Consider the following 15,787-nt stretch of genomic DNA (forward strand, 5'->3'; position numbering starts at 1 on the left):
TCCCGATTACGGGATCATTTCCCTAAACAACCGCTGAATTGCAGGGCGCCAAATTCAAAAATATTACAAAAAATATTTATAATCATGCAATCACAAGTGAAATATACCAAAACACAGCTTAGTTTGTTGTTAATCCACCGTGTCAGATTGTGAAAATATGCTTTACAGAGAAAGAAATCCACGCTTTTGTGAGTGTATCAATCAATGCTACAACAGCTAGTCTTATATTAGCTTGGTTAGCTTGGTCACGAAAGTCAGAAAAGCAATAAAATGAATCGCTTACCTTTGATAATCTTCGGATGTTTSCACTCACGAGACTCCCAGTTACACAACAAATGTTATTTTTGTTCGATAAATATTACTTTTATCACAAAAAAACGCCATTTGGGTTGCGCGTTATGTTCAGAAAACTACAGCCTCGTTCCGTTCGACGAACATTCCAAAAAGTATCCGTAATGGTTGTAGAAACATGTCAAATGTTTTTTATAATCAATCCTCAGGTTGTTTTTAACAAACATAATCGATAATATTTCGACCGTAAATATTTCGACCGTAACCTATTCAATAAGAGAGAAAAGGAAAATGGAGAGCTCCCCTCTCGCGCGCAGGAACTATTCAGCCATTGGAAAAGGAATCTGGTTGATACGCCTTTAAATGAAAGAAAGACTGGCCAGGAAACACAGATGTAAAAAAAAAAATTAATCACTTCCGGGTTATATTTTCTCAGGTTTTCGCCTACAGAATCAGTTTTGTTATACTCACAGACAATATCTTGACAGTTTTGGAAACTTTGGAGTGTTTTCTACCCCAATCTGTAAATTATATGCATATTCTACGATCTGGACCTGAGAAATAGTCCGTTTACCTTGGGAACGTTATTTTAAAAAACAAAACAAAAATCGGACCCCTAGCGTCAAGAAGTGAATTAACTTCTTATGGCTGCAGGGGCAGTATTGAGTAGCTTGGATGAAAGGTGCACAGAGGTGCCCAGAGTAAACGGCCTGCTCCTCAGTCATAGTTGCTAATATATGCATATTATTATTAGTATTGGATAGAAAACACTCTGAAGTTTCTAAAACTGTTTTGAATTATGTCTGTGAATATAACAGAACTCATATGGCAGGCAAAAACCTGAGAAAAAATCCAAAGGGAGGTGGAAATTCTGAGGTTGGTAGATTTTCAACCAAGCTCCCATTGAAATCCCAGCGAGATATGGATGAGTTTTCACTTCCTACGGCTTCCACTAGATGTCAACAGTCTGTAGAACTTTGTCTGATGACTCTACTGTGAAGGGGGGCCAGATGAGAGGAGAATAGTGACCACTGCCATGAGGTGACCATTCTTTGACCATGCGCGTTCACATAAGAGGGAGCTCCGTTCCATCGCTCATCTGAAGTCAATGTAATTCTCCGGTTGGAACGTTATTCAAGATTTATGTTATCAACATTCTAAAGATTGATTCAATACATCGTTTGACATGTTTCTACGGACTGTTACGGAACTTTTGGACATTTCGTCAACGTTTTAGTGAACGCGCTTTTGTGACTTTGGAATTGTTTTACCAAACGCGCTACCAAAGTAGCTTATTGGACATAAATAACGGACTTATCGAACAATCAAGCATTTATTGTTGGACCTGGGATTCCTTGGGGTGCTTCTGATGAAGTCATCAGAAGGTAAGGAGATTTATCATGTCATTTCTGGTTTCTGTTGACTCCAACATGGCGGCTAATTTGACTATAGTTCTGAGCTCCGTCTCAGATTATTGCATGGTTTGCTTTTTCAGTAAAGGTTTTTTGAAATCTGACACAGCGGTTGCATTAAGGAGTAGTTACAGTGGGGAGAAACAAGTATTTGATAACACTGCCTATTTGCAGGTTTTCCTACTTACAAAACATGTAGAGGTCTGTATTTTTTATCATAGGTACACTTCAACTGTGAGAGACGGAATCTAAAAACAAATCCAGAAAATCACATTGTATGATTTTTAAGTAATTAATTTGCATTTTATTGCATGACATAAGTATTTGATAACCTACCAACCAGTAAGAATTCCGGCTCTTCACAGACCTGTTTAGTTTTTCTTTAAAAGCCCTCCTGTTCTCCACTCATTACCTGTATTAACTGCACCTGTTTGAACTCGTTACCTGTAAAAAAGACACCTGTCCACACACTCAATCAAACAGACTCCAACCTCTCCACAATGGCCAAGACCAGAGAGCTGTGTAAGGACATCAGGGATAAAATTGTAGGCTGGGATGGGCTACAGGACAATAGGCAGCAGCTTGGTGAGAAGGCAAAACTGTTGGCGCAATATTAGAAAATGGAAGAAGTTCAGATCCGGTCAATCACCCTCGGTCTGGGGCTGCCATGCAAGATCTCACCTCGTGGGGCATCAATGATCATGAGGAAGGTGAGGGATTAGCCCAGAACTACACGGCAGGACCTGGTCAATTACCTGAAGAGAGCTGGACCACGCAGTCTCAAAGTAAACCATTAGTAACACACTACGCCGTCATGGATTAAAATCCTGCAGTGCACGCAAGGTCCCCCTGCTCAAGCCAGCGCATGTCCAGGCCCGTCTGAAAATTGCCAATGACCATCTGGATGAATCCAGAGGAGGAATGGGAGAAGGTCATGTGGTCTGATGAGACAAAAATAGAGCTTTTTGGTCTAAACTCCACGTCGCCGTGTTTGGAGGAAGAGAGAAGGATGAGTACAACCCCAAGAAACCCATCCCAACCGTGAAGCCTGGACGTGGAAACATCATTCTTTGGGGATGCTTTTCTGCAAAGGGGACAGGACGACTGGCACCGTATTGAGGGGAGGATGGATGGGGCATGTATCGCGAGATCTTGGCCAACAACCTCCTTCCCTCAGTAAAAGCATTGAAGATGGTCGGTCGGCTGGGTCTTCCAGCATGCACAAAACCCAAAAACACAGCCAGGGCAACTAAGGAGTGGCTCCGTAAGAAGCATCTCAAGGTCCTGGAGTGGCCTAGCCAGTCTCCAGACCTGAACCCAATAGAAAATCTCTTGGAGGGAGGCTGAAAGTCCGTATTGGCCGCGACAGCCCGAAACCTGAAGGATCTGGAGAAGATCTGTATGGGAGTGGGGCCAAAATCCCTGCTGTGCAGTGTGTGCAAACCTGGTCAGAAACTACAGAAACGTATGATCTCTGTTAATTGCAAACAAAGGCTTCTGTACCAAATATATTAGTTCTGCTTTTCGGATGTATCAAATACTTATGTCATGCAATAAAATGCAAATTAATTACTTAAATTTCATACAATGTGATTTTCTGGATTTTTTGTTTAAGATTCCGCCCTCACAGTTGAAGTGTACCTATGATAAAATTACAGACCTCTACATGCTTTGTAAGTAGGAAAACCTGCAAAATTGGCAGTGTTATCAAATACTTGTTCTCCCCACGTTGATATATCTATAATTCCATGTGTATAACTTGTATTATCATCTACATTTATGATGAGTATTTCTGTTGAATAGATGTGGCTATGTACTATCACTGGATTGTTTTTGGAACTAGTGAACGTAACACGCCAATGTAAATAAATATGAACTTTATCAAACAAAACATACATGTATTGTGTAACATGAAGTCCTATGCGTGTCATCTGATGGAGATCATCAAAGGTTAGTGATAATTTTATCTCTATTTGTGCTTTTTGTGACTGCTATCTTTGGCTGGAAAAATGGCTGTGCTTATTCTGTGGCTTGTGGTGACCTAACATAATCGTCTGTGGTGCTTTCGCTGAAAGCATATTTGAAATCGGAACACTTTGGTGGGATAACAACAAGATTACCTTTAAAATGGTATAAGACATATATGTTCTGAGGAATTTTAATTATGAGATTTCTGTTGTTTTGATTTGGCGCCCTGCACTTTCACTGGCTGTTGTCATATCATCCCGTTACCGAGGATTGCAGCCATAAGAAGTTTTAACAAACTATAGTTTTGGCAAGTCAGTTAGGACATCTACTTTGTGCATGACACAAGTAATTTTGCCACAATTGTTATAGACAGATTATTTCACTTATAATTCACTGTATCACATTCTCAGTGGGTCAGAAGTTTATATAACTATAAATTCATTCCAGAATATGATGTCATGGCTTTAGAAGCTTCTGATTGGCTAATTGACATCAATTGAGTCAAATGGAGCTGTACCTGTGGTGTGTTTCAAGGCCTACCTTCAAACTCAGTGCCTCTTTGCTTGACATCATGGGAAAATCAAAAGAAATCAGCCAAGACCTCAGAAAAAGAATTGTAACCTCCACAGGTCTGGTTCATCCTTGGGAGCAATTTCCAAATGCCTGAAGGTACCACGTCCATCTGTACAAACAATAGTACGCAAGTATAAACACCATGGGACACGCAGCCGTCATACCGCTCAGGAAGGAGACGCGGTTCTGTCTCCTAGAGATGAACGTACTTTGGTGCGAAAAGTGCAAATCAATCCCAGAACAACAGCGAAGGACCTCAAGATGAGGGACAGGTACAAAAGTATCTATATCCACAGTAAAACGAGTCCTTTAACGACATAACCTGAAAGGCCGCTCAGCAAGGAAGAAGGCACTGCTCCAAAACCGCCATAAAAAAGCCAGACTACGGTTTGCAACTGCACATGGGGACAAAGATCATACTTTTTGGAGAAATGTCCTCTGGTCTGATGGAACAAAAATAGAACTGTTTGGCCATAATGGCCATAATTTTGTTTGGAGGAAAAAGGGGGACGCTTGCAAGCTGAAGAACACCATCCCAACCGTGAAGCACGGGGGTGCAGCATCATGTTGTGGGGGTGCTTTGCTGCAGGAGGGACTTGTGCACTTCACAAAATAGATGGCATCATGAGGTAAGAATATTATGTGGATATGTTGAAGCAACATCTCAAGGCATCAGTCAGGAAGTTAAAGCTTGCTCACAAATGGGTCTTCCAAATGGACAATGACCCCAAGCATACTTCCAAAGTTGTGGCAAAATGGCCTAAGGACAACAAAGTCAAGGTATTGGAGTGGCCATCACAAAGCCCTGACCTCAATCCTGTCGAAAATCTGTGGGCAGAACTGAAAAAGCGTGTGCGAACAAGGAGGCCTACAAACCTGACTCAGTTACACCAGCTCGGTCAGGAGGAATGGGCCAAAATTCACCCAACTTATTGTGGGAAGCTTGTGGAAGGCTTCCCGAAACGTTTGACCAAAGTTAAACAATTTAAAGGCAATGCTACCAAATACTAATTGAATGTATGTAAACTTTTGACCCACTGGGAATGTGATGAAAGAAATAAAAGCTGAAATCAATCATTCTCTCTACTATTATTCTGACATTTCACATTCTTAAAATAACGTGGTGATCCTAACTGACCTAAGACAGGGAATTTTTACTCGGATTAAATGTCAGGAATTGTGAAAAACTGACTTTAAATGTATTTGGCTAAACTTCCGACCTTAACTGTATGTATTTTTATTGCTGACAAATAAAATCAATCAGTCCAAACTGTGCAGAAGCAATTCGATGAAATGAAAGAGACATCTGTTGCAAAACATAAAAAAGTTTAATGACATTCAGAGACCAAACCTTCGATACTGGGTAGGCCTAAGGTATAATGATAATGAAGTGCACAACGTCTATATTATTTTTATTGGTTGTGTGTTGCATTGGCACAGAAACCTGTTGGTGAAAAATGTGTTGCATATATTTTATAAAATTATAAATATGGAATCAAAATGTTGAAATCGGATTCCCCTAGCTGATCAATGTCTGCAACCACCTCTGATCATGAAGTAATATAACAGGCATGGAGAGTGAGCTCGTCTGTGGTGGTCAGTTAACCCTCAACCTTCTGACCTGTAGCCCTGCGTGGCATCGACTGTGCCACAAAAGAAGTGGCAAGGTTGATATCCGCGTTTGTAAACACACGGTCACAACAGTTATTGTTATTTGTGGTCTTAAACATTATTTTGAGTTAATTCTATGAGAGGGATGGTGTTCAATTTATTTTACAGTGCAATGGGAGGGTCATGTGAAAGTATTTTTAAAGTTGGGGAGGTAGGTGCATTTTCTTTTCTGACACCTGAGTTGGACCACCCCCCCCCCCACACACACACACCCCAGACCAGTAAATGTTGATCTGTCCCTTAGAATGCAGGACTTGAACTTGACTCGAGACTTGATCTGTTCTACTTGGGACTCAACTTGAAACTTGGACCTTGTGACTTGAGAATTACTTGTGACTCACAGTTTGAATACAACGTCCACTAGATAGAAGTAGGAGATCACAATTTCTCTTTGCCGCTAGAAACCAGTTGTGTCTGGTTTTGGTAGTGAGTTGTTATGGCGAAACGGATTTTCAAGGCTGACATCATAAAATGACCTTAGCAATCAGGGCTTTCAAAAATAAGACCCAGCGAAGTGAGGAAACTTCAAAGTTATTTTCCTATTGAGCTAGATAAATGGCACATGTGGAGGATGCATATAAGGTCATGTGGATGGAGAAGGAATTTCATTGCTTTCCAATTATATATTTTTTTATTTGAACCTTTTTAACTATTTAAGTCAGTTAAGAATAATTTCTTATTTACAATGATGGCTTAGGAACAGTGGGTTAACTGCCTTGTTCGGGGGCAGAACGACAGATTTGTACCTTGTCAGCTTGGGGATTCGATCTAGCAACCTTTTGGTTACTGGCCCAGCGCTCTAACCACTAGGCTACCTGCCGCCCCAATGACCATCATTTGTACCCTTTCCATGCATACTAAATGTTTGACCTACAATGCATATTCGATGAAAATCACCATAGCGCATGATTTATGGCCTTTATGGAGGGGTGCTGGGATCGAGATTTCCAAATAGACAAGGACTATAGCTTTAAAACGCTATTTCACTTTCTATTGGGGGTGGTACAGGGTATAAATATACTGTACGTTCACTGAATAACTCAGTGGTCATTATCTCACCATCTTACCATAAAGTAATATTATACTTCAACTTACCGTCAAGCGTGTGAGATTCACAATAATAACCAATCACACTGCCAGTCATTATTCATACCATAAAGATCATATACAATTACTTAATTAATTAGTGTTCTAATGCCTAATTCTATGATTTATACAGTATGTTTTATGACATTACATGATGCTAGAGGTTGCCATGGGAGACACCCTGTAGGCAACTCATAAAAATGTCCATAGTAGCCTAATTTTACTCAAATACTTTGATCATCATAGCTGTCTCTGACACGGCATACAGCTATACTACATGGAGATCGACATAATTTGTTGTGCAAATTAGCCAGCAATCTGTTAATACAGTACTAGGCTACTAACAAACACTAACAACAGTGCTTTCTTCACCAATAGCACTGAATTAAACTAAATGTATGTATACTGGCTGTATATGTATATTTAAAATTGTTAACTAATTTAAATAATAGTGAGGTGTGGGTTGTGACTACTTATTAGGTGTTCATGTCGGTGCCGAGGAAACCCAGTCAAAAGCTGAAGGTGTGGTTTGGAGAGTACTGGAATGTGACTGACTTCCTGGCCATCGTCCTCTTCCTGGTGGGGCTGGGGCTACGCTGGGACAGCGGGTCCTACCGGACTGCCGGCCGGATCACCTACTGCCTGGACATCATCTTCTGGTATGTTCGGGTGCTGGACCTGCTGGCCGTCAACCAGCATGCCGGGGCCTACCTCACCATGATCACCAAGATGGTGAGTAAAGCCATGTGCCTTTCCTTCCTTGGGCTAACACCTAGAGTGAGTATGATATGGCATGCTATGGGCCCTGGTCAAAAGTGATGCACATTTTGATAAGTTGATACAGGTTTGTTAGTGCTGGGTTGGAACAAAAATGTGCACAATTGTGTGCCCCCTAGTGCTGGGATAGAACACTGACTGACCATACAGCACATATCTTAATTTATACAAACAAAATGGAGTCATATTTGTATTTTTTTCTGTGTTCTCTACCCATCTGCTCAGACTAGTAACATGTTCTACATTGTGGTGATGATGGCGATTGTGCTGCTGAGTTTCGGCGTGTCCAGGAAGGCCATCTTGTCTCCAGACGAAGCTCTGTCATGGAGCCTGCTCAGAGATGTAGTCAACCAGCCGTACTGGATGATGTTTGGAGAAGTGTACGCAGGCGAAATAGACAGTGAGTAACCAGTGACCAGTCACAGTAGTGGCTCAATTGGTTGGCGCTGCTTGCAACACCAGAGCTGTGTAGGTAGACTCCTGCATGGGCAACAGTCTATGGGAATAGGGTGTTATTTGAGACATCTCGTGTGTTTGTGGCAGCCTGTGCAGGTGACACGCCGTGTGTCCCCGGTGCCTTCCTCACCCCCTTCCTCCAGGCCGTCTACCTCTTCTTCCAGTACATCATCATGGTCAACATCCTCATTGCCTTCTTCAAGTAGGGACTCTCTATCAAAAACATGAATTGTATTTTGACTGTGTGTCTCTGCCTGATTGTGTCTTTATGTTTTATGCTTTATGTACAAATGGGGTTTTGCAGCTTCTCTGAATGCTGTACTGTTTCTTATGGATCCTTTTTGACAGCAATGTCTACTTTGACATGAAGTCCATATCCAATAAGCTGTGGAAGTACAACCGCTACCGTTACATCATGACCTATCAGGAGAAGCCGTGGCTGCCCCCGCCCCTCATCATCCTGAGTCACATGACCCTGTGTGTGACTGCCATTTACCGGAAACACAGAGGCTCGTCCGAGCAGGAGAGGGACTCCTGTGGGCTTAGTGAGTGTGAGTGTGTGTGTGTGTGTGTGTGTGTGTGTGTGTGTGTGTGTGGTGTGTGTGTGTGTGTGTGTGTGTGTGTGTGTGTGTGTGTGTGTGTGTGTGTGTGCGCGGGCGTGGATGCGTTTATTTCTTGATGAAACACCATTAAAAGTCTGATTGAGCCTTAGCCTACTACACTGTGTTTCTATGACAGTATTGATTCACAGCATTTCCATGTGGTAGACAAACACTACAGTAGATTGTGTGTTGGAAAAATGTAATCTCTTTCTCCCTCTGTCAGAGCTTTACCTGGGCCAAGAGGAGCTGAAGAGGCTGCATGAGTTTGAGGAGAGGTGTTTGGTGTCGTATTTCCATGAGAAAAACCAAGATGTTCTCTGCAGCCAGATCAACAGGGTACGAGCCACTGCAGAAAGGTGAGACTGGGACTTAGAAAGAGTGTCTCAATAGCTATTGAGACTTTTTCTTTGTGATTCACCTGAATATCTGTCTATGTCCTTTACCTGACAGGGCTGAGGAGATGGGTGTGGTTATGGGCGAGGTGTCGGACAGGGTCCACTTCATCCAGGATACCCTGCAGGTGCTGGACAGCCAGCTGGGTCAGCTACAGGACCTGTCCGCCCTGGCCGTGGACACCCTCACCCTCCTATCGGCCTCCGATAGCCTGCAGCAGGAGGAGGCCCGCCTAGGCCACTGCCGGCCAATCACCCCCTCCCATCACCATGTCCCCCACAGCTGGACCCTCCCCCACGGAGGTGGAGGCAGTGTTGACATCATGCCCTGCCACACCCCTAGGGCCTACCGCAGCACCCCACCCTCCCTGCTGTGGGGCCACACCTCCTCCCGCAGCCAACGCCCGTCACTAGAGTGGCACACGGGGGCCTGGGGGGCCGGCGACCATGGAGGGCAGGGGGCTGGTGAGTCGTGTGTGCCTTCCCGCTGTGGCTCTCCTCCGTACCCTTCGGCCTGGGCTATAGACAGTTCTCTGGAACCCCCCCACGGCAAACCCAGGGTCTGCTGTGACCCTGAGATGTCCATGGAAGAGGAAGGAGAGGAGTTTGGGAAGTCCTTTGATGTGAATGGGTCCAGGGCCTCTAGTCATGCCTTCCTGTTGTCGGACACCCAGGATGAGAGAGGCTGTGGGGCCAGGGGTTTGGTGAACCCCGCCTTCTGTAAGGACGACGACCCTGGGGCAGTTCACTCCAGACGGGGCCAGTGGGGCAGGAAGCATCCTCACCGGTGGGCGGGTCTGTCCAGGGACCGGCCCTACAGTCACAGCCGCTCTCTCTCCTCTAGCATGGAGAACATGGCTCTCTCTGGTGTCCCCCTGAGCCAGCTACGAGCCTCCTTCCCCGCCCTCGATTGCCTGTCGGAGGGGGGAAGATTCACAGCTGACATACCCCTTGGCTGCAGTAAAAGCAGAGGTACTCTACCACCGTCTTATGCCATGTTCTCTAAAAATGTTATGGCCCTGAGCAAATTTCATGTCTGCTGAGCACTGAAAATGTTGTGCAACTTCCAGCGTGCGTTTACTGTGAACATTGACGCTGTACCCGCTTTAAGTTACAGTTTCAGACAGTGGTCAAGTAGGCTACAGTGACTATTTGATCATAATGTAAGCCTACCAGAGTGGCCTACCATCAAAAACAATAGAGAAAATGCATCCCATAACATTTAGACATGGAAATAGCTGTTCTATCATTCAGCCAACAGTTGCAGCAAATGTGTGCTCAGTGTAGGCCTATATTCCATTAGACATTTGAAAAAAACATGCAGGGCTTGACATTAACCTGTTTATCCACTTGTCCTTCAGACAAGGAGGTGACTGAAAATGTTGTGTTGTTCGATGCAAGAAACCACTTTACAAAAAAATATATATATACAGTTGAAGTAGGAAGTTTACATACACCTTAGCCTAAAATATTTAAACTCAGTTTTTCACATTTCCTGACATTTAATCCTGGTAAAAATGTCCTGTCTTAGGTCAGTTAGGATCACCACTTTATTTTAAGAATGTGAAATGTCAGAATGATAGTAGAGAGAATGATTGATTTCAGCTTTTATTTCTTTCATCACATTCCCAGTGGGTCAGAAGTTTACATACACTCAATTAGTATTTGGTTGCATTGCCTTGAAATTGTTTCACTTGGGTCAAACGTTTCGGGTAGCCTTCCACAAGCTTCCCACAATAAGTTGGGTGATTTTTGGCCCATTCCTCCTGACCGAGCTGGTGTAACTGAGTCAGGTCTGTAGGCCTCCTTGCTCACACACGCTTTTTCAGTTCTGCCCACACATTTCTATAGGATTGATGTCAGGGATTTGTGATGGCCTCTCCAATACCTTGACTTTGTTGTCCTTAAGCCATTTTGCCACAACTTTAGAAGTATGCTTGGGGTCATTGTCCATTTGGAAGACCCATTTGCGACCAAGCTTTAACTTCCTGACTGATGTCTTGAGATGTTGCTTCAATATATCCACATAATTTTCCTCCCTCATGATGCCTTCTATTTTGTGAAGTGCACCAGTCCCTCCTGCAGCAAAGCACCCCCACAACATGATGCTGCACGGTTGGGATGGTGTTCTTCGGCTTTCAAGCCTCCCCCTTTTTCCACCAAACATAACGATGGTCATTATGGCCAAACAGTTCTATTTTTTTTTCATCAGACCAGAGGACATTTCTCCAAAAAGTATGATCTTTGTCCCCCATGTGCAGTTGCAAACTAGTCTTTTTTATGGCAGTTTTGGAGCAGTGGCTTCTTCCTTGCTCAGCGGCCTTTCAGGTTATGTTGATATAGRACTCGTTTTACTGTGGATATAGATACTTTTGTACCTGTTTCCTCCAGCATCTTCACAAGGTCCTTTTGCTGTTGTTCTGGGATTGATTTGCACTTTTCGCACCAAAGTACGCTCATCTCTAGGAGACAGAACGCATCTCCTTCCTGAGTGGTATGACGGCTGCGTGGTCCCATGGTGTTTATACTTGCATTTTTTCTTCTGAGGTCTTGGCTGATTTCTTTTGATTTTCCCATGATGTCAAGAAAATAGGCACTGAATTTGAAGGTAGGCCTTGAAATACATCCACAGGTACACCGCCAATTGACTCAAATTATGTCAATTAGCCTATTAGAAGCCATGAAACGATTTTCTGGAATTTTCCAAGCTGTTTAAAGGCACAGTCAGTAAACTTAGTATGTAAACTTCTGACCCACTGGAATTGTGATACAGTGAATTGTATCAGTGAAATAACATATCTGAAAACAATTGTTGGCAAAATGACTTGTGTCATGCACAAAGTAGATGTCCTAACCGATTTGCCAAAACTATAGTTTGTTAACAAGAAATTTGTGGATTGGTTGAAAAACGAGTTTTAATGACTCCAACCTAAGTGTATGTAAACTTCCGACTTCAACTGTATATATGTATATTAATTATTATTCCCATACCATTATTACCGAGAATCAGACAAATTATGCTACCCTCTGCCTATTAGCTACTTAGCTTATTCAAGCCTGTCTCAAAATATAACACTGCTCCTTTAAGACAAAAAAACTCCTTGACTCGCTTTTCAAAACTGTCTCGAACTGTACATGTTTTGTGCTCTTGTAGGAAGCAACCACTCCCCCATTGCTGACTCAAACGTATCTATAACTGGGCTAATAACTCACTAATGAGCAAAGGATATGAACAAATGTGCACACATGGCTACATGCAGCTCTCGCTTTGATCTCAAAACAACTGCATCTATTCACGACCGCTCATGCTGTAAATACAGTCCAGTTCAACGTGAATTGCATAAATCCATGTATGGCAATGGGCAAGTTGCATATATTTGCATATAGGCCTTCTACAGCTCTGATTAGTTATGCCGCACTGTGTGGAGTGTAGAGTATGGTTTGAGTCGTGCTGAGTCATGCTTGTCAATACAATAGAATCTTACTCTGATGCGTTTTACCTATGACAAAATCTCTTGCATAGTTCGTTTTGCATACTAAGCCTTGCATATTAAGTTATGTTGCATTGAAAGTGGCTAATATTGCTTTGATTCGATCACAATTCCCACAGTAAAGGGAAACGTTAGTAGCGTTAATAAAGGGGAAAAGGAGGCGACGTTGACATTATTCCCTGCCACACCCCCAAGGCCTACCGCAGCATCCCACCCTCCCTGCTGTGGGGCCACACCTTCTCCCGTAGCCAACCCCGTCACTGGAGTGGGAAAACGTTGATAGTGTAAAGTAAGGGGGAAAACTCAAAAAAGTTGAATGAAGTCAATCTTGTGCTTCTATGCGTGGGCTGAGATTTATTCTGCACGTCAATCCCGGGGGCGCAGTTTAGAGGGAACATTGCTCTTATGCTTGGTTAGCATTAGCAACAACATACATACAAGGCTCAGTTATATTTTTGTGTCCTCACATTTGTATTGTATATCATATATCCATGTACGAGTACAAATACCAATAAGGTAAAACATTCCATGACACTAATCAGTTTCCCAATGTATCTCAAGTGATTCTACCTGTCCTGGTTGTGTTTTGCAGAGTCGTCCAACTGGTTTGATCTGGCAGTGACCTCAGGGAGCAGAGAGAGGTGTCAGGGCAGGAAGACAGTCAAGATCCTGGAGGAGAGTTCTTCAGACGCTGTAAGATAGACACTAGACAAACAGATAGACCGACACTAGACAGACAGACGTCTGAACACTGTTCAAACGGTATCTGCCATTTACTACTAGGTCCTGCATGGTGCCACAGTCTAACAGAGCTGTAGCTATTTACAACAGTACACGTAAAGCTGTGTATAGTCTGTGTATATCGATTGATTTGAGATTACCCTTCATTGACCACTCTGCTCTCAGGGGAAAGAGGTGGACTCATACCTCTCTGACGTGTGCAGAAAGAGGAGGCGCAGGGGAGGGGAGCCTGTGTGCTGGTCTGCCTCTGCCAGCCCCAACCCACTCAGTATGTACGCATAGAGACAGAAAGAGGGCAGACCTCCTATCTTTGCCATTGATCAATTCTGTTCACCATCTCACCTTCTCGTGTCAATATTGTTTCAGATTCTGAACCCATGGATTCGTTGCAGAAAGTATCTTTTTCACATCAGGTAAGATTTTATCTTGTGTTGTATGTATAAGTAGTTATGTTTTGTCAATATAAAGATGTTAAGTAAAAATAGAGGAAAAGGTACCAGAACCATATATAAAGATGTGTGGAGATTTATACTGTATATAGAGATCTCTCTAGAAATAGTCCGTGGGCCAGCGAAAAAATGTGTCCACTCTGGGGTGGCAGAGGTTTAATAGTCTTATCTTTGTCTCCCCATTCCTATGAACACATTGATATGATACCCACTCCAAAAGAGTAGCTTTGTAGTTGAAGTCAGAAGTTTACATACACTTAGGTTAAAACTCGTTTTTCAACCACTCCACAAATTTCTTGTTAACAAGCTATAGTTTTGGCAAATCGGTTAGGACATCTACTTTGTGCATGACATAAGTAATTTTTCCAACAATTGTTTACAAACAGATTATTTCACTTATATTTCACTGTATCACAATTCCAGTGGGTCAGAAGTTTACATACACTAAGTTGACTGTGCCTTTAAAAGCTTTGAAAATTCCAGAAAATTATGTCTCGGCTTTAGAAGCTTCTGATAGGCTAATTGACATCATTTGAGTCAATTGGAGGTGTACCTGTGGATGTACTTCAAGGCCTACCTTCAAACTTAGTGCCTCTTTTCTTGACATCATGGGAAAATCAAAAAGAAATCAGCCAAGCCTTTTTTAGACCTCCACAAGTCTGGTTCATCTTTGGGAGCAATTTCCAAACGCCTGAAGGTACCATGTTCATCTGTACAAACAATAGTGCGCAAGTATAAACACCATGGGACCACGCAGCCGTCATACCGTTCAGGAAGGAGACGCGTTCTGTCTCCTAGAGATGAACGTACTTTGGTCCGAAGATGCTGGAGGAAACAGGTACAAAACTATCTATATCAACAGTAAAACGAGTCCTATATTGACATAACCTGAAAGGCTGCTCAGTAAGGAAGAGGCCACTGCTCCAAAACTGCCATAAAAAAGCCAGACTACGGTTTGCAACTGCACATGGGGACAAAGATCATACTTTTTGGAGAAATGTCCTCTGGTCTAATGAAACAAAAATAGAACTGTTTGGCCATAATGACCATCGTTATGTTTGGAGGAAAAAGGGGGAGGCTTGCAAGCTGAGAACACCATCCCAACCGTGAAGCACGGGGGTGGCAGCATCATCTTGTGGGGGTGCTTTGCTGCAGGAGGGACTGGTGCACTTCACAAAATAGATGGCATCATGAGGGAGGAAAAGGATGTGGATATATTGAAGCAACTTCTCAAGACATCATACAGGAAGTTAACCTCACTAGGGTATGTGGGACGGTAGCGTCCCACCTCGTCAACAGCCAGTGAAACTGCAGGGCGCCAAATTCAAAACAACAGAAATCCCATAATTTAAATTCCTCAAACATACAAGTATTTTGCGACATTTTAAAATTACACTTGTTGTAAATCCAGCCAAGTGTCCGATTTCAAAAAGGTTTTACTACAAAAGCACACCAAACGATTATGTTAGGTTAGAGCCAAGTCACAGAAAAAGACAGCCATTTTTCCAGCCAAAGAGAGGAGTAACAAAAAGCAGAAATAGAGATAAAATTAATCACTAACCTTTGATGATCTTCATCAGATGACACTCATAGGACTTCATGTTACACAATACATGTATGTTTTGTTCGGTAAAGTTCATATTTATACCCAAAAATTGGAGTTTAGGCGGGACGCTACTGTCTCACTTGGCAAAAAGCCAGAGAAAATGCAGAGCACCAAATTGAAATTAATTACTATAAAAATTACTATAAAAATCWAACTTTCATTAAATCACACATGAAAGATACCAAATTAAAGCTACACTGGTTGTGAATCCAGCCAACATGTCAGAATTCAAATAGGCTTTTCGGCGAAAGCAAACAATGCTATTATCTGAG

At 42.7% G+C, this 15,787-nt stretch overlaps 1 protein-coding gene across 1 annotated transcript in view; it reads left to right on the top strand.

The window, feature by feature from the left end:
* Nucleotides 1-15,787, top strand: part of trpm6 (transient receptor potential cation channel, subfamily M, member 6) — a 51,955-nt gene that overhangs the window by 22,759 nt on the left and 13,409 nt on the right. Inside the window, 9 exon segments of the mRNA XM_070446932.1 lie at nucleotides 7,482-7,733; nucleotides 8,004-8,178; nucleotides 8,322-8,436; nucleotides 8,583-8,779; nucleotides 9,060-9,192; nucleotides 9,287-10,200; nucleotides 13,312-13,412; nucleotides 13,626-13,728; nucleotides 13,827-13,873. Coding sequence (XP_070303033.1) covers nucleotides 7,482-7,733; nucleotides 8,004-8,178; nucleotides 8,322-8,436; nucleotides 8,583-8,779; nucleotides 9,060-9,192; nucleotides 9,287-10,200; nucleotides 13,312-13,412; nucleotides 13,626-13,728; nucleotides 13,827-13,873 — 2,037 coding nt within the window.

This window comes from Salvelinus sp. IW2-2015, linkage group LG15 (genome assembly GCF_002910315.2).
Source record: "Salvelinus sp. IW2-2015 linkage group LG15, ASM291031v2, whole genome shotgun sequence".
Taxonomy (NCBI): Eukaryota; Metazoa; Chordata; class Actinopteri; order Salmoniformes; family Salmonidae; genus Salvelinus; species Salvelinus sp. IW2-2015.